The sequence below is a fragment of the Elephantulus edwardii genome, unplaced genomic scaffold, assembly GCF_000299155.1.
Source record: "Elephantulus edwardii isolate Elephantulus edwardi_28Jun2011 unplaced genomic scaffold, EleEdw1.0 scaffold00058, whole genome shotgun sequence".
In the NCBI taxonomy this organism is placed as follows: Eukaryota; Metazoa; Chordata; class Mammalia; order Macroscelidea; family Macroscelididae; genus Elephantulus; species Elephantulus edwardii.
This window is the reverse complement of record NW_006399808.1, coordinates 9619401-9638624: the sequence shown is the minus strand read 5'-3', so window position 1 is coordinate 9638624 and position 19224 is coordinate 9619401. Positions and strand designations below refer to the sequence as shown.

Sequence of the window (19224 nt, the reverse complement as noted above, 5' to 3'; positions counted from 1 at the left end):
CCAGACATGTCAAGACAGAATAAGAGCTGGCTTCTTAATTTCCTCTTCTGAAAATGTGAACTCTGTAAATATACCCAATCTCATCTTCGGTGTCCTTGGCACATAGTCAACTAGATTAAGATCCTTTGGCCCTAGCAAACCACAGCAATGTTCAAAGCTAAGGGAAATCTAATTATCATACAGATTAAATATGAAAAGAGAGATGGGAGTAATAGGTAAAGATATAAGAAAAAAAGGGAAGAGCATAAAAGAAGGAATGGGAGGAAAGTCTCCATGAAAGGGGGTCAGAGTAGATTAAGCAAAGACTCAAATGTATCCTTCTAGAGCAATAACAGCACTACAGAAGCAAGCAAAGGTGCTAGGAAAGGAAAAGAACCTAGGTCAGAGGACATGAAACAAACAGCATGATGAAGGAAACAGTGCAAACAAAATGGTCACAGTAGCAACAGCTTTATGCAAACAAAAACACATTACCATGATTATAGAAATAAAGAAGATTTAAGAAAAGAAAAATTTCAAAAAAGCAAGTCTGGTTTTACTTGAAGTACTTATACTTAGAACAAGACAGTGTTTGTGACAAGTTGTGGAATGGTTACACTTGACTGAACTTCACATTTTGGATTTTATCTCTTGTTCTCTCCCCTCCCTTATTATAGCTTTTTGTGAGATCTGGATAGATACAGTTTCAAACAATGCCCCTTTTCTATTATAGTATCTAAAAAAAAAGTCAAAGAATAAGCTAAGTTGCTTAACAATTTTTTTTTATCAACAGTATCTTACCTTTATTATTGTAGACATCTAAGTAATTAGGTGCCGAAAAAATTGTTATTAATGAAGGGAACCCTGTAGTTTGACTTTTTCTGTACATTCTATAGCTGCAAAACAAATAGCTTAATATGCATCGTAAAGCATCAATCATGGTTACTAAGTTTGATTTGTATTTAAGGTGTTAATTTGGGTCAGGGAAACAGAACTCTTACCCTGCATCTTGAGCTTCATGAGCTCTAATAATCGATAACAAATTATTGTTTTGCAAAAATTCACACACTGCTGGATAGCTGTAGGGGGGAAAAGAATAAATTAAGTAAAACAATGCTTTTCTATATGAAGTATATGTTATTTTGAATGAAAATGTTGGAGTTTTCCCCCTTACTTATAAAAATAAGAACATCCTCGAACTGTATTATGACTAAAATGCTCCTGTGATTTTTCATTTCCAAAATCTTCAGATGGATCAGACCATAGCAAGTCACACATTGGTCCAAATGCAGGTGGCTCTTTGAATCTATCTAACTGTCAAAGAAACAAAGAACAGAAATAACTTGTCAAAAAGTAAGGTGAGAACAGACAAGGGAAGATGGTACTTTGAATACTGTGCATATTGCATTGTCCTGAATAATGAAAAAAATTTTCCTTAAAATATCAATCTATTAAATTTCACCATTACCTAATCTTTGCAATGAAGTCTAAAGTTTCTACTCTCTCCACAGTAAAGTACTCTAAATAGAAATCCATACTGAAATGAAAATATATACTCACTCTCCTAATATCATCCAGTGTGTGTATTTCTGGTGAAAGTCCACCATGAACACAAAGAAACTGTTGGTTTAAAAGTGCAGCAAGAGGCAGGCTATCAAAAGCTTCCATACATGCCTCATAGACCCTTTCTGAATATTTAATTTTACCTAGAAAAAGAAAATGAAATAACTGAAAATTATATGATTCGTTATTAATAAAACAAATATTAAACTTACTATTAAAACTAAAACTAAAGCAAGAACACTATAGAGACAGGAAACAGAAGTTGTAGCCACAGATTAAGAGTGGCTGAAAAAACGACTGTATCAAAAGACAGGAAAGAAGGATTTTATGGAGTGATGTCTACTGTAGTGGTAAGAAATTTAAATGCATCTGTCAAATTCTCAATTCCGAACAGAACAAAAAGGGAATTTTACTGTATAGAAACAAGAAAGGAGGGAGGAAGGGCAAAAACATTCCTTTGGAAGAATCATGCTATCAGTCTGATTAAGGTAAAGTGTTTGTTCTCTCAAAAATAATTTTGAGTATGTAGCAGTTATCAAATATGCTAAACAGAAAAAAAATCAAATCTTTAAAAACCAGTTCAACTGTAAAGCAAGTAAGGTGAAATCAGAGCAATATTTGAGGTTAGCATAGTTTTAATCTTTATTGCTGAGCCAATGACTATTCCTATCAGGGGCGAGATTATACTATAATAATTACAACAAATTGAAGTCTTATACAATTAAAGTAAATAAAATAGAACATTATAGTCATATATTGGATGCCAATAAATTGCTCTCTTGTATATTGAAAGCTTAACAGTAAAATAGATAGGAGTTGGCAGGAAGCCAACTCAGAAATACCAGAAAGTTTAAAACCGCCCAAAACAAAAACCAACATACTTTACCTCAACAAAAAACTGTCATTTACTTTCAAGGAAACATGTACATTGTTTTATACCTTTAAATTATTATTATTTTGCTCTGTTTTGCTTTTAAAATTCTTCAGTATTTTATGGTTTTGATGGGATTTTGATAGGTGGTTCATTAACTACCTCTGCAAAACATAGTTTCTATACTCAAATATGTTGCTGTTGTTGGCTATGCGGTCAAGTAAGATCTGTCTCATAGCTAACCCTACAGCACGTTTTCAGAGGCTGTAAACGGCAAAGATCAGGGATGAAGGTTGGGGAGGAGACTGCTCATCTTTCTCCTGCAAGCGGCTGGTGGATTCACATCTCGTGCCCCTGGGTTAGCAGCACAAATCCTTACCTAGCAGTCTACCAGTGCTCAGGATAAGAAAATCTATGTTCAGCAACCAAAGGTTCAAAACTAGTGGTCTACTAATATGACTATGGTTTAATAAAAAGTTTAATTTGATTACTTTTAGGTCAAGCCATGTATTTTTAAGTCTCATTCATTTACATTATCTGCTCTGAAGTTGTGAGTTGCCTTCTTTGTCATTAACCATCATTATTTTACTTAAGTCTCTACAATTGGGATCTTTATTGGGTCATGTTTTGGGACTCAGTAAATCTGAAATTATTTTTACTTTTAGAGCTCTTAAGAATTAAGAGTCATGAATATTAACGATCACATGGGTATAAGCTATAAAGAAGTTAAATACAGAGATATATATACACCCCCCCCCCAAAAAAAAGTGTTTATAGCTCCTATATTCACTCACCTATTGCCACTGAGTCAGAACCAACCAACTCATAAGTGACCCTCCAGCAGGTTTCTAGGCTGTAAATTATATGGGAAGAGACTGTCCACCTTTCTCGCATATTGATGCTAGAAGATTTAAACTGATGGAGAGGTGTGACATTTGAGTTGGCAGCCCAATTCTCTACAGACTATACACTACTAGAGCTCCATTAACGAATATATTGTTGCTGGCTGTGTACCATTAAGTTGGAAGTGACTCATAACTGACTCCTCAGTGGGTTTTCAGAGGCAGTTAATAACACAGGAGGAGACTGCTGACCCTTCTAAGCAATGTTATAATAACTGAGGTGGAGGTAAGGGTGGGGTTAAGCAGAAAGGAAGAAATACTGTAGGTAAGAATTTCAAGTCATAAACAGCATGTTTTAGGAGCCTTAGTGACATAGTAGGGAGCTCTGGTGGCCTAGTGGTAAGAGTCTGGACTACATCTCCAAAGACACGTTTCAAATCTACCAGCTGCTCCACAGCAGGATGGGCAATCTCCCCCAGTGCAATTACTGCCTCTGAAAACCCACAGGAGGGTCAGAAGGGTAGTTTCTGACTTGAAAGCACACAACAACAACAACAACAGTAACAGAGTGGTTAAAGACTCAGCTGCTAATCAAATGGTTGGCAGTTTAAACCCATCAGTTACTAAACCAGAGTATGATATGGCAACTTTAGAAATTTCATGGACTGGTTCTACTATACCCTATAGGGAGCTCTGATGGCATAGTGTTAAGAAGCTATGCTGCAATACCAAAAGCATGTGGTTCAAATTTACCAGCTGCTCCACAGGAAAAAGATGGGCAATCTCGTCCTGTGTGATTTACTGCCTGTGAAAACCCGCTGGAGAGTCAGCCATGAGTTGGTTCCAACTCGATGAAATACAACATTCCCTACAGGGTTACTACAGGTCTTATGATGATGAGTTAGGCAACCATAACAAAAGCAATTTTTTCTTAGTTTTTATTCTTCCTTTAGGAAAAAGAATTTTAGTATTTTTACACTGACTGTAACAAATGAAGTTAAATATATCAGAGATGATGAAGATGGTGCAAGATAGGGCAAAGTTCAGATTAGTTGTTCATTGGGTCTCTAGAAGTTGTAGTCAATTTGACAGCACATAACAACACATTAAGAGTTAAATTGCCACAGTTCGATTCCACCAGATGCTCTGCCGGGGAAGGAGGGGCAATCTCCTCCTGTACCAGTCAGATCTGATTTGACGGTACACGCACACAAAAATCATAAAATAAAATAAATATTAAAAAAAAAAGAAAGAGTTAAATTGCACAGTGAAATAAAAATTTCTGAACTAAATGCTAATAAACATATAGCATTCCTGATATTCTGCAAAGCTTTATACCTCTAGACATAAAAAAAAAATCTATTCTTACATCTTGCATTATAAAGTCTTTGTAACTTTGACTAAGCACATCATCACTCTGAAAGAACACCAAGCAAATAAAATACACTTCTCCTGGAAATACTCACATTCCTGCTTAAAGGTAAAATATTCAGTAAGGTGTCTGCATTCATGGTTGCCTCTCAGAAGAAATAATGTGCTTGGGTACAGAATCTTCAGGACCCATAAATATAAGACACACTGCAAAAAGAAAATGCTTTTGTGAATTATCTTCTGTTTAGTGTTAGATTTTTACTGTTTTATCTAAACTTAACACTCTAGGTACTTTAATATTTTATTCACTTCTGCTTTTCTTTTAAATTTATTATTAATTTTAATAAAAATTTACAGCAACTTCGGATTTCCATTCATTTGTTGCACTTTCCTCCCTGCCCACCCCTCTCCCCCAGTTCACTCTGCTCTTTGAAAAGTAAAAGAAAAATTCTTTCACTGTTACACAATCCCTCCCCTCAAATGCACTCCACTATGCAGCCTTCGTTCTGGACTCCTGTCATGACAATAATACCTAACCACGTATCCCTTTTAAACAGTTCTCTCCCTCATCTGTTTCAATGCAGTATGTATAATTTATCCCATCTTTCTCAGTCTCCCTCTAACCCCTATGTCAGTCCCATTTTACAACAGTGGCACTATGCAGTATTTGTCCTTTTGTGACTGAGATACTTCATTTAGCATAATTTCCTCCAGGGTCACTCATTTTGTATAGTATTTGATGAGTTCCTTGTTTTTCAATGCAGCATAGTATTTCATGGTGTGAATATACCTCAGCGTCTCTATTCATTTGTTTGTTGATGAGCACTTAGGTTGTTTCCAACTCTTTGCAATTGTGAACAAAGCTGCGATAAACATGGGTCTGCTTGGGTGGTGGTTATGGTTTCTTTAGGATATATTCCCAGTAGAGGAATTGCTGTATTAAATGGTATTTCTTTTTGAGAAAGGGCCATACAGCCTTCCATAGTGGTTGCACCATTTTACACTGCCACCAACAGTGAATAAGCGTTCAAGTTACTCCACAACCTCACCAGCATTTGTTGTTTGCTATTCTGTTAAATTTTGCTATTCTTACTAGGGTGAGATGACATCTCATAGTTGTTCTGCACTTCTGCTTTTCTACTACTGAAAAAATAACTAGCAAGTAATGTTCTAACAGCAAGAAATACACGAGCAATAAATGCTTGTTAAATTAACGAGACAAATAATCTATTTAATTATTACAGATTTACAAAATGCTCATTATAAAAACAATTACCAAACTGGCATGTCCTCTTTAATTAATTTTTAAAAATGTTAAAAAATTGCAGCTAATAATTACGAATTACTTATAATGTGCCAAACACTAAATCCCATCAATTATTCCTCAATCTGGAAGCATTTAATATTATCATTATTTTACAAAATAAAGAAATTGGAACAGAGACCAATTAAGTAACTCTTTCAAAGTCACAAAACTCTTAAGTAATGAAGTCAGGATTTTACTCTCAATCTTTATCATACTGGTCTAATAAGGATAATGGTCTCAATGTTACACTGTTTTTGTTAATTCCTAGTTATAAATACTGTCTTACATAAAGTAGAAACCTATTACATAAACAGGTTTTAAGAAAAATATTTTAAATAAAGAATATTTAAAAATTGTGCAGCAGAGAAACTTACATCAACATATGCTTTGCTATGAATGAATATGACCAAAGACACAGACAGACTCATGTTTCATTTGTTTAAAAAAAGAAAAAGACTATTTTGTTTGGAAATATGTATGGCATATACAAGCATTTATAAAATGAAATAAACTTTATATTGAAAATTTTTACATACATTATATATAGAACTGGATTTAACAGTTATATAGAAATGTGTTAACTATTTACACCTTAGTTCACAAGAAAAAAGAAAAGAAACAATAATATTTAATTCATAATATTGAGTCATATTTAACCCAACATTCTTCTATTGTTTATGTTGATTGTTTTCTTTTCATAACAAAATGTATTAAGTGAGTCAGCTACACATTACAGTTCAATATAACAATGATTCAATACGCATAAGCATGCTTAATTACTAACCAAATGTCCTATATGTGTCAAATTATACTGGCTTTCTTGAAACTATGATATAGTTCAAGGAAGATGGTCGAACTGGGGGGCAAGGGTGAAAATGAAAAAAGAATGGAAAGAACAGCTCTCAAAAATCTCACTGCTATTAGGCTGAATCCAACTCAGCAATCTTCCAATAGGTTTCTGAGGCTGTAAATCTTTACGGGGGGGCTGCCCACCTTTTTCCCCACAGAGTGCCTAATGGATTCAAACCACCAACCTTCTGGTTAGCAGGACGACATGTTACACACTAGACCACCACAGAAAGAACAACTCAGGATAATAAAATTCCTAATGGAAGCAGGCAAGACAGCCTGAACTCCCTTCCCAATAGAAAGCATACCTTGGAAAAGAACTTATGTTGAAAACACTCAAAAGGGGGATCTGAAAAGAGGAACCCACAAAAAATCCACCAGGTATGTATCAATATCTACTGAGTGAGGTGCTTAAGAGTTCACAAAGAGGTGTTTAAGAGAACATAGCCTTGGAATAGCACTGCCTAGGTATACCATTTATGAATAGTTAAGTTGACTGTGACCTTGCAGAGTTATTAAACCTCTTTAAATCTCAGTTTCCTCATCTATAGAATGAGTAAAGTAACACTACAGCCCTGCTGGGAGGATTAATCAATACGTATTAAGGGCTTAGAATATGGTTGGCATACATTACATATTCAAAATAATATTTATTAAAAATATACAGGGGTAAAGCATACATCCAGTGTATCGATGTCTAGAATCTGGGAGATATTCAAAGATATATATATGAATAGTAGAGTTCACAGAAGTTATTGTTTATAATGGGAAAAACTGAGAGCATTCTAAGTTTCTAAAAATAAGAGTTTGATTAATTATGTTTCATTAAGTTGTTGGAATGAATACAAGACAGATAATAAAAATGCTGCTGTAGATTTATATTTGCTAATTCAGAAAGACATTCACAACTGCAGGGATGTATGAAAAATGAAAGTTCTAGAAAAATATTATATAATTTGGTTCTGTTTTTATTTTTTAAAAGAGATGCATACTTTAGAAAATACAGACTTGAATATTTACAGTATTTTACTCATGTATTTACAACAAAGGAGCAAAAACAATTATATACTATTAAACGATAATGAACAGGTTATTTTTATTGCCTCCTTTTTACAACAAATACTTTAAATATACACAAAGATTCTATTTGGATCTTAGTTACTAAAGAGAAACTCTAAAGCATAAACAATAAAGATATTAAAATATGCTTTTTTATTTAAAGGGAATTCAATTAGTCTTTTTTCACATGGATTAATGTTCTAAAACACAAGATGGAAGAGTAGTGCTACTAACTCCTTTGGACCGCTGGGTTATTAGGCAGGCAACAGAGACCTCTCAATCTGCTCATTATTTTCACTGGGGGGGAAAATGGTAATTATATCATTAAATTCAATCAAAATATAAACAGAGAATACAAAGAAAAAAACTGGTTTGAAACATAGAAGAGAAAGAAATAGTGGCTTAAAAAACACACAAGCAAATGAACTCAAAATAGAAGAGGTTTTAAAGAAAAACCCAACACAAGTACTTGAAGCAACTTATTTTACTAGAAATTAATGGACATCATCTATGTTAACATGTAAGAGCAAAACAAATGACAAGGGACGTTCATTACCTCTATACTAAAATATCCTCTGTCCACATAATCGCCAAGAAAAAGGTAGCGTGCATTAGCAGGTGATCCTCCCACTTCAAAAAGTTTCATCAGATCAAAAAATTGGCCATGGATGTCACCACACACTGAAACAAGAAGATTATGAGATATAAAATGAACTCTGAAATAACATATTTTACTTTAATTCTAATTTCTTTAAGATATACTATAAATGTTATCGATGTTATCAAAGGAAATAATCTATGAATCATTACAATAAGGATGAACCAATTGTTCATGTGTTCAAGATCTGAAACCAAGATAAAGTAGTCCATCTTGGAGTTCAAAGACCAAAATCTGCAGTCAGGGATAATTTGTTGTCTCAATTATAAAACTCCTCTACCTTAAACCAAGTGTATGTTCAAGTTTTAGGATGACAAATTATAACTGTGGCAATAAAATTTCCATTTGAATGGAACAGTCATTTTTTTGTAATTTAAATGACATTTAAGTATTTGTCCTTAATGACTGAAAGCAAAGTGAGTAGTTGATACAGTAAACAGAAATACACCCAACAGAACTGAGAATCTTTTTTTTCTTTATTATTTTTGTGTGAGTGTACCGTCAAATCAGATCTGACTGGTACAGGAGGAGATTGTCCCTCCTTCCCCGGCAGAGCATCTGGTGAGAACTGAGAATCTTTTACAAAAGTATATTAGAACAACTTCCGAACTTCGATTATTTGCTCACTGGAGAGGCAAAAATAATAAAATTATAAAAAATAATTAAAAAATTCAAGATAATGACCATATAATATTAATTTAGTACAAGTCATAATCTCAAATGGAAACTCATTGCTGTTTAGTGGGAACCAATTCACATCTGACCGTCTATTGGTTGGGTTTCTGAGGCTGTAAATCACACAAGAGGTGACTGCCCATCTTTCTCCCTCAGAACACTAGGTGGATTCAAACTGTCAGAGAAACACATGCTTTCTAACAGCAGTGCAAGTCTCTACAGACTGTACTTCCAGAGCCTCCAAAGAGTGTTAGGATATAAAAGAGGAAAATGCTTTATATTGAGACGTCATTTTATAAAAATCATAATCATACCATAAATAATTATACCTGTTATTGGAGCTTCTACTTCTATCATGGTTTTCTCTCTCTGACGGATTGCAGGACTCTCATTGATAATTCTAAGTGCAATTTCTTCGTCTACTCGACCTTCTTTTACTAAGTGATTCTTCAGAACATCAACTCTGGGTAGCCCATCCATATCAAATACTTCTTCAGATGTCAAGCGATGTGTTGGGGGGAAAGGGACGGCTGAAATGTTTGTAATTAATGAAAAGAGAAATCACTATTGACATAGCAATACGAAATTACTTGAAAGATCTAGAGAAATATGAGCAAACATTGAAAAGCAGGATTTTTTCCTTTCTGGTCATTTGCTGGATACAGAGGCATTCAATATATAAAGTGCAGAAGAGAGTAATTTTTTGTTAAGTTGCATGTGTTGTTGTTATTATGTGCCGTCGAGTCATTTGCGTCTCATAGCGACCCTATGCACAACAGGCCTAAACCCTGCTCTATCCTGTGCCAACCGCACTGCCTCTGACACACCCATCCTGATTACCCCAGTCACCGAATCAATCCATCTCATAGAGGGTCTTCCCCTCCTGCGCCATCCCTCCACCCTCCCAAGCATGATGTCCCACCCGTCCCTCCTGGCAACATGTCCAAAGTATGTCAGATGAAGCCCCAGAATCCTTGCCTCCAAGGAGTTGCTTGGTTTAATCCACTCCAAGATGAATCTGTTTGTTTTCCTGGCAGTCCATGGCACATTCAGTACTCTTCTCCAGCACCACAGCTCAAAGGCATCCACTCTCCTTCTGTCCTCCCTAGTCATTGTCCAACTCTCTGATACATAACAAGCGATTGCAAAGACCATGGCCTGCATCAGGCGCACCTTAGTCTCCAGAGAGACACTGTTGCTCTTGAGTACTTTAGAGAGGTCCCTAATATAGAAACATGTTTTTTATTGAGATTAAAGGAATGAATTGTCTCATAAAATTGAAAGTTTTCTCCAGATTAAGTCTTTTTTTGTAAGCAAAACATTTTTTGGCAGAGCTTAGAAAATGTATATTTCTTTTCACCTTAAATGTCTCTCTCTCTCACACACACCCCCAACCCCCTAAAAATAACAATAGTTTACCACTACAGAAGTTTGAATGTTAAGGTGTTTCGTTACTTTATTAATAAACAAAACCCCAAGCTCACAGCCACTGGATTCCAATTCATACTGACCCTAATAGAACAGAGTAATAAGAACTGTCTCATATGGTTCCTAAGGTTTTAAACTTTATGGAAGCAGACTGCCACATCTTTCTCTAGGGGGAACAACTGGTGCGTTTGAAACACCAACCTTTTGGCTAGTAGCTGGGTTGTTTTACTCACTGTACCACCAGTTCCTTATTTTCCTGGTAAGGACATTAAAAATTTTTTATCATTGTGAAAATAAATTTTTATTGATAGAGATGAAATAGCCAAATACTTTTGGGTTGACAACACAACTCCCTACCCACTAGTTAGTAATTTAGAAATACCATTTTTTAAAGGAATTTTTAAATTTATTAATTTTAATGAAAGTTTACAGACTTAGGATTTCCAGTCATTCACTGTTGCACTTCTCTCCCTGCCCACCCCTTCCCCCCAAATATTCTCCTTGATAAGCAAAAGAAAAACTCTTTCCTTGTTATGCAATCCCTCCCCCCCAAGTTCACTCCACTATGCAGCCTTCAGTCTGGACTTCTGTAATAACGCGAATACTCATTCATATATTCCTTTTAAAAAGATCTCTCCCTCATCTGTTTCAAAGCAATATACATCATTCCTCTTCTCCTTTTCTGTCTTCCCTTAACCATGTCAGACCTGTTTTACAGCAGTGGCACCATGCAATATTTATCCTTTTGTGACTGTGATATTTCACACAGCATAATGTCCTTCAGGGTCATCCATTTTTTATAATACTTAATGAGTTCCTTGTTTTTCAATGCAGCATAGTATTCCACTGTGTGAATATACCAGAGCTTCTCTATCCATTCGTTTGTTGATGGACACTTGGGTTGTTTCCAGCTCTTTGCTATTGCAAACAAAGCAGCAATAAACATGGGTGTGCATATATCTACTTGGGTAGTGGTGATGGTTTCTTTAAGGGTAAATTCCCAGCAGTGGAACGGCTGGGTCAAAATGGTATTTCTATTTTCAACTTTTTGAGAAACTGCCGTACTGCCTTCCATAGTGGTTTCACCATTTTACATTCCTACCAGCAGTGAATAAGGGTTCCAGTTTCTCCACAACCTTGCCAGTATTTGATGTTTGCTGTTCTGTTAAATTTTGCTATTCTTACTGGAGTGAGATGATAATCTCATGGTTGTTTTCATTTACATCTCAGAGCTAGGGATTTTGAACATTTCTTCTTGTGTTTGTTAGCCATCTGAATGTCTTCATTGGTGAATCGTCTGTTCATCTCCTGTGCCCATTTTTCAAATGGATTATTTACCTTTATCTTGTTGTGGAGCAAGGATTTTAAAAAAAAATTCCACTTTTACATTTCCTGCTCTTCCAGTTTTTTCCTTTTGTATTTTCAGACTATTTTCCCTGCTATTCTGTATTGTGAAAAGAAAAACTCAGAACCATGTCAATAGCTAACAACTCTAATGACTAACAATGTAGGAGACTGTTATTGTTAGGTGTCATCTTGCCAACTAAGATGTCTAGTGATCCCACGAACAACAGATCAAGACCCTGCCCTATTCTATGCCATCTTTACAACTTCTGCCATACTCAAGGTCATTTGCAGTCCCTGTTGCTGATTGCCTTCAAGTCAAGCACAACTCATATCAACACTGAAGAAAAGGCCTGAAGCCCCTCTACAACTATCAACATTTATCAAAGTCCATTTCACTAAGGGTCTTTCTTCTCTTTTACTGACCTACTTTCCCCCACATGATGTCCTTTCCCAAGAACTGGTGCCTCCTGACAACAAGCTCAACATATGTGAAACAGAGTTCTACCATCCTTGCCCCTAGGAAAATCTTGGTTGCACTTCCTCTAAAACACATTTGTTTGTTCTTCAGATAGCTTATGCGATATTCAAGACTCTTATCCAATATAATTTAAAGGCTTATGTCTTCTTCATTATTCAACTTTCACATGCATATAAATGCACTTGAAAAAAATACCAAGGTTTGGGTCAAGAACACCTTTGTCTTAAAAACTGACATCTTTACTCTTCAGCACTTTCAAGAGGTCCTTCATAGCAGATTTGCCTAATACTACACATCTTTTTATTTCTTGACTTCTGCTACCATGGGTGTTGATTGTGAATCCAGGTAATATTAGATTGCTGACAACTTTAATCTTTTCATCTATCATGATGTTGTCTACTGGCCCAGTTGTAAGAATTTTTGTTTTTATGCTAAGCAATAAGCAATAATGCATACTGAAGGCTGTAGTTTTTGATCTTCAAGAAATACTTCAAGAGGCCTTCACTTTCTGTAAGCAAGGTTGTATTATCTGCACAAGACGGTTGTTGAGTCATCTTCCTTCAATGTTAAGGGCACTTTTCCCCCACATAATACCTTCTCAAATTATCTGCTCACCACAAAGAATGAAAAAGGATGGGAAAAAGATACAACGTTGATACACACCTTTCCTGATTTTAAACCATGTGTCATTTCTTGTTCTGTTTGAATAACCCATTCTTGTCTATGTACAGATTTTGCATACATACAAAAAGTGTTCTGGAATTCTATTGTATTCTTCTCAATGTTTTCCATAATTTATTGTGACCATATGCAAAGTCATATGCACTCAATAAAACAAAGGTAAATTTTTATTTATTTATACTAATTTATTTACAAATTTGAATACATTCTTTTTCAGACTAGATTCTTCCAATTTTCCTCACCTTCTCCATCAAATTGTACAACTCCATGATTATTCACAAACACCCCCGCCCCACACATCCTCATCCCTCTGCTTCCACCCTCTCCTTGGATACAAGTAAATCTTTTTTCTATATTCTCAGTTTTCAGCTAGGATCCATCTGACATCAGCAATAATAGCCCTCACTCAAGTACCTCTTACAAAACCAGCTGAAATTTCCAGCAGTTCTCTGTGAATGTACTATTCCAATTGTTTTTTAGTCTTCAGCAAGATTTTACTTGCAAGTGGTACTCAATTTAATGTTCAATAATTTCTTCACTGTATTGATTAACCAATTTTTAGAATGAGAACAAATAGGAATCTCCAGTGGTTTGTCCAGGTAGCTGCCTTTCAAGTTTTCTAGCACAGGTGACTGAGTACAATCAGGACTGTATCTGTTTGTTAAAGCACCTCAATTGTTATTCCATCAATTCCTAGGACCTTTTTTTTTTTACAATGCTTTCAAGTGCATCTTGAACTTTCTTCCATACGTTAGTGATTGAGACCATTTGCTACTTTTGGAAATGGTTCAGCAACAATGCAGGGTTAGAACTATCTACATAACTACAAAATCACAGTAATAGCACCCAAATTATCAGTATTAGAAAACTTTATTTAGCAATACAACAGTTTTGACCAAACTGTTCTCTTTAAAAATTTCTGTTCATACAAGTTCTGACATGAACAGTTTTATGTGTATATTTACAATGAATCAGTAACAATCATCCAGTATTTTCACTCATATTTAATGACGGGTTACAAAAAAAGGCCTTAAATTTAAGTTTTTATTTAAGAAGTTGGAAAAGTAAATCAGGGATACAGACTGACTGAGGACTGAGGGAGTATGGGGGTAGAAATGTTCTAAGATCTATGACTCCATCTTTAAACAAAGGCTGAAAACGATTATCCCTGTAATGTCTTCTAACACCTGAGCTAGCTAGGTGAAAGAACGTTAAAATATCATTGAGATTCTTTGACAACTATTCAAAATAAAGTCTATCCTGCCATGTGCTTCTAGATTTTGCTCTTTATTTCTTTACTTCACTATGTCTCATTCATCATACTCTCTCTCTCTCTCTCTCTCACACACACACACACACACACACACACGTTTTGGTTGCTTTCAAGACTGCAGAGATTTAAGTATGTTTATCTGCTCAAAGACAAGACCCAATAGAACTTAGAGATAAAAGAAACAGAGTAGCCATAGGTACTCTTCTCCATTTCCTATCACCAAAAAGCTGTCTTCAACTTTGATTTTCTTGAAAAACATCACTTTCTCATAATTTCAAAGCAGACAGATCTTTTAAACAAAGAAATAATCAAACAAACAAACAAAGTGGATCTTTTAAAATCCCCATACCATACTAGTCTCAGTAATGTAGACTTTAGTTTTCTTCTGGCTTCCCACAGGCACTTCCACGTCATCACTCTGCTGAGGAAGAAAATGTTTCCCTTTTTAAGGTTCATACCTCTAGCTTCATATCATTTTATTTACCACCATGAAATTAATTTTGATTCATAGCAACCCCCAATCATGTTTCCAAGGCTATAAATCTTTATAGGAGGAGACTGCTCATCTTTCCCCCTGGCAGCAGCTGATCGATTTGTACTGCTGACCTTTTGGTCAGCAACCCGAGATGTTACAAACTACATCATCAGGGCTTCTACTTTCTCTCTACTATCTACTAAACTCCTACTCATCTCGCATATTCATCCTAAACTCATGTTCTTCACTCACAAGTGTTTTATGTCCCACCATTATTCATGACCCATCCAAAGCTTAGGAACGGAGGTTTGTATTCAACTCCAATTTTCCACACAGCCTTGGCCACAGAACTCTAATCTCTTTACATGATCCCTTTGATATCCGATTTTCCACCGTGTCAAGAACTTTCTCAGCTCCTTATCAATCCTTTCTGACCACCATTACTTTCTAAAATTTTGAAGTTGTTCTACCATCCACTCAAGTTTTAAAATAGCATGTGAACTGTATTGTTCCTTTGTCCCTCTACAGTTTGTTAGGCACATTTCCAATATTCTGATAAATTAGTACCCAAACGTAGGTATTTTGAAATCATCAAAAAGGTCCAATGATAATTCTATTCATGTTCATCTTTTGTTGGCTGGCCCTTGACACTCTCTAGCAATTCCTCTACATGGTTTAATCCTTGTCCTTTCCTGTTTTTCTCAATGGGCATTTCATATGGTTACATCATCCTTGAGCAATTCACACATCTTATCTCTTACTCAGCAGTCAATGAGAACTATGAATCTAATTAATGAGAAAATTAAGGTCTTCAAGCCCCAAAATTCACTCCTTCTCCAAAGCTATAACTTTTATTTTCACTTCTGTGATTATTCTCACATTTTAAAATATTTTTTTAATTCATCCATTGTTGCACATTTTCTTCCCTCCCTCTTCCTTCCCTTCCCCTCCCCCAGTCCACATTACAATGCACCTCTTATTCCAGAATGCTGTCATACAGGTAATGCCCCAGCCATATATTCCTTTCACTTTCTTGTCCCTCTTCATCCACAGTATTTACCTTTACTTCTATCTCCCCATCTCAGTGAAGAAATAATTCCTCCAATAGTGAGCATTTTCACCTGAATAACATTGCCCCACTTCCTTACCTCAGCCACCTGCCTTCTACCTATGGCTACTCTGTTTCTTTTATCTCTAATCTCTATTGGGTCTTTCCTTTGAGCAGATAAACATACTTAAATCTCTGCAGTCTTGAAAGCAACCAAAACAAGTAGCTCTTCTTTTGTATCCCTATACCCTATTTATTTAACTCATTGCCATGAAGTCAGAACTGACTTATAGGAGGTCCTCCAGCGGGTCTTCAGAAGCTCTAAATAACAGGAGACTGTCCATCTTTCTTCCACAGAGCAGCTGATGGAGTCAGACCACTGCTTTATGCTGTTGTTCTTATGTGCCATCAAGTCGCTGCTGACTCATCGTGACCCTATATGTGTAACAGTTCTGAACCCTGCTCTATCCTGAGCCATCTACTCTATCCCACTTCCTCCATCACTGAGTCAATCCATCTCATCCAGGGTCTTCCTCTTTTGCACTGTCCCTCCACCCTCCCAAGCACAGTCTCCCTCTCCAAGGACTGACCCCTCCTTGCGGCATGCCTAAAGTATGTCAGAGGAAGCTTCAGAATCCTTGCCTCCAAGGAGCAGCCTGGTTTCACCCTCTTTAGGACAAATCTGTTTGTTCTCTTAGCAGTCCATGGTATATTCAATATTCTTCGACAGCACCACAACTCAAAGGCATCAATCATCCTTCTATCATTCTTAGTCACTGTCCAGCTCTCTGGTGCACAGCAAGTAATTGTGGAGACCATGGTCTGGATCAGGTTCACCTTAAGTCTTCAGACTGACATCTTTGCCCTTCTGTACTCTGGAGATGTCCTTGACAGCCGAGTTTTCCAAGGCAATTCTTTTGATTTTCTGGCTGCTGGTACCAAGAATGTTGATGATGGAGCCAAGCAAACTAAAGCTGTTAACAATCTCAATCTCTTCACCTATCATGATGCCGCCAATCAGCCTGGAGGGGAGAATCTTTGTTTTCTTGATACTGAGCTTCAATCCATACTGAAGAAGGCAGTCCTTGACCTACTGCAGCAAGTGCTTTAGGTAAATTTCTGCCATTTTTACCCTTTATTTTTATAAATGAATCTATATCATTATCTTCATTTCCCACCTTTAATCCATTTCTCTCAATTCATATACGGTTTCTGTTCTCAGTCTACTTTGGAACTCTCATAACTCTTAGGCTCTTGAAATCACATCAAGATTTCCTCCTACTTCTCTGGTCATACCTGACTAAACTATTTAATGAACTCTAGTCCTTTTCCTGATTTTTAAATAACTGCAATCTAGAATTCATGCAATCTTTAATTTTCATCTGTCAGTATGCCCTTGGCTCTCTTCTCTAGTACTCTGAATTAATTCTATAATATTCAAAGCTTCACCTATTGTCTTTATCTTGAGCACTCAAAAATCACTCCAGTGCATATCTGTGGGAAGCCAAATTTCATACCAAATATTATATGATAAACTATACACTCACTCAGGAATTGAAGGAATCACAAAATTTTAAGTTGGAATTCTTCTTGTGACAGATGACAGGATATGAGCTGTTTCCTGCAGACAAGAGACAGCTAGGGTCCCCCTGAGGGAGTGTTAATACATGTGAAATATTTCCTTCCTGGCAATAGAGAAAAATTTGGCTTCCTTTACAATAGAATTCTCTTTATGATTTGCTTCTCCTAACTCTCAATAAATACACAGATAGAAAAAAAAAAAAAAGAAAAAAAATACAGATAGGTGTGGCTTGTGGTGCTTCATTTGATTCAAATTGCTGCCCTGTTTTTTTATGCTGTTTTATTTTATTCTTGGTGTTTTGTCTTGCATTAATTATTAATATACTTTACCCTCGGTCTGCAACACATATCTCAACCTCTAACTTTAATCCACACTCAACTGTCAAGTATCTTTAGTTCACTGTTGCACAGATAGCTCAAACTTAATAGGCCTAAGATGAAAGAGATGGTCTTTAAAGTCAATACATTTATCCAACTAATCTGGGAACAACCCTAGATGTCTCCCTCATCTCCATCCGACATAGCCAATAGGTCTTTTTCTTTTTGTTATTTTATTATTTTTGTGTGCGTGTACCGTCAAATCAGATCTGACTGGTACAGGAGGAGATTGCCCCTCCTTCCCCGGCAGAGCATCTGGTGGATTTGAACCGTGGGCCTCTGGGATTGTAGCTGCAGCTCCTTGCCACTAGGCCACCAGAGCTCCCCTAGCCAATAGGTCTTATATAACTTACTGACGTTTTGATTCTTTGGGCCTCAGATCTACTGAATCAAAGCTTTATTATTTTTTTTACCCTACAACTACAGCAATATTCAGTTTTGTCTATGTGCTACAATATTTAGAAGGTATTAGAAAATTCAAACTTCAATAATCTGTTGTCTTCATTAAATACAATTTTTACACCTTAAAATGTGGTATATGAGATCCCTTGTGATCTTAACCATGTCTACTTTCCACACTCCATCTTACTACTACTTCATACAGGCTGGAAAACAATCTTCCAGATACTTTTAATTTCTTAAATGTTGCCTGGAAAATTTTCTTCTAGTAATTCTTCCACAACTTTCCAGATGTCTTTACCTGCTTCTTCCTGTTCTGGGATTCTGATTATGTGCATGTTATTCCTCTTGATGGCATCCCGTATTATTATTAAGCTTTCTTCTTTTTCCTTCCTTTTTGATTCTGCTCTGCAGATCAGTGGTGAAAATTCTATTATCTATATAGCTGGTTCTGTGTTCAAGCTCTTCAACTCTGTTCATATGTCCCTCCCAACATGTTGACAGCATCTGAAACATTGATCCTCATATTCTGGATTGTGGTTTATGTTTTTCCAGAGCCTCTAAGCCTCATCTGTTTTATCTGCAATGTCTTTTTAAGTTCCTCTTGGTCTTTGATTTCAGTTCTCTAATTCTTCAAGTTTGTCTTTTACCCATTGAAAATAGTCAATCATTGTTCTTTTGAATTCTGTGTCAGAAAGTTCCATCAGACTTTCTGGCTTCAGGAAATCCACTGATACTGTGTCACTTTTTTTTTGGGGGGGGTGGATTACATCTTGTTTTGGGTTTGTATAGGGTGTGAGGTAGTCTGCTTCTTTTTTTTTTTAAATTATATTTTATTAATTTTCATAAACATTTACAGAGATTTTGGGCTTCCATTCATTCATTGTTGCACTATTCTCTCTACCCTCCTCCCAGTTTGTTCTTGTCCAAATGCCACAGTGCTTGTCAAAGCCAGTTCTGATT

General features: G+C 36.0%; 1 protein-coding gene across 3 annotated transcripts in view; it reads right to left on the bottom strand.

The window, feature by feature from the left end:
- PPP3CB (protein phosphatase 3, catalytic subunit, beta isozyme) overlaps positions 1–19224 on the bottom strand; it is a 58494-nt gene that overhangs the window by 27030 nt on the left and 12240 nt on the right. For all 3 annotated transcript variants that reach the window (XM_006887537.1, XM_006887539.1, XM_006887538.1), the window contains exons 2-8: positions 9503–9703; positions 8397–8521; positions 4722–4833; positions 1540–1685; positions 1154–1293; positions 981–1058; positions 781–875 (exon numbers count right to left, since the gene is read on the bottom strand). In XM_006887537.1, coding sequence (XP_006887599.1) covers positions 781–875; positions 981–1058; positions 1154–1293; positions 1540–1685; positions 4722–4833; positions 8397–8521; positions 9503–9703 — 897 coding nt within the window. The remainder of the gene's footprint in view (positions 1–780; positions 876–980; positions 1059–1153; positions 1294–1539; positions 1686–4721; positions 4834–8396; positions 8522–9502; positions 9704–19224) is intronic.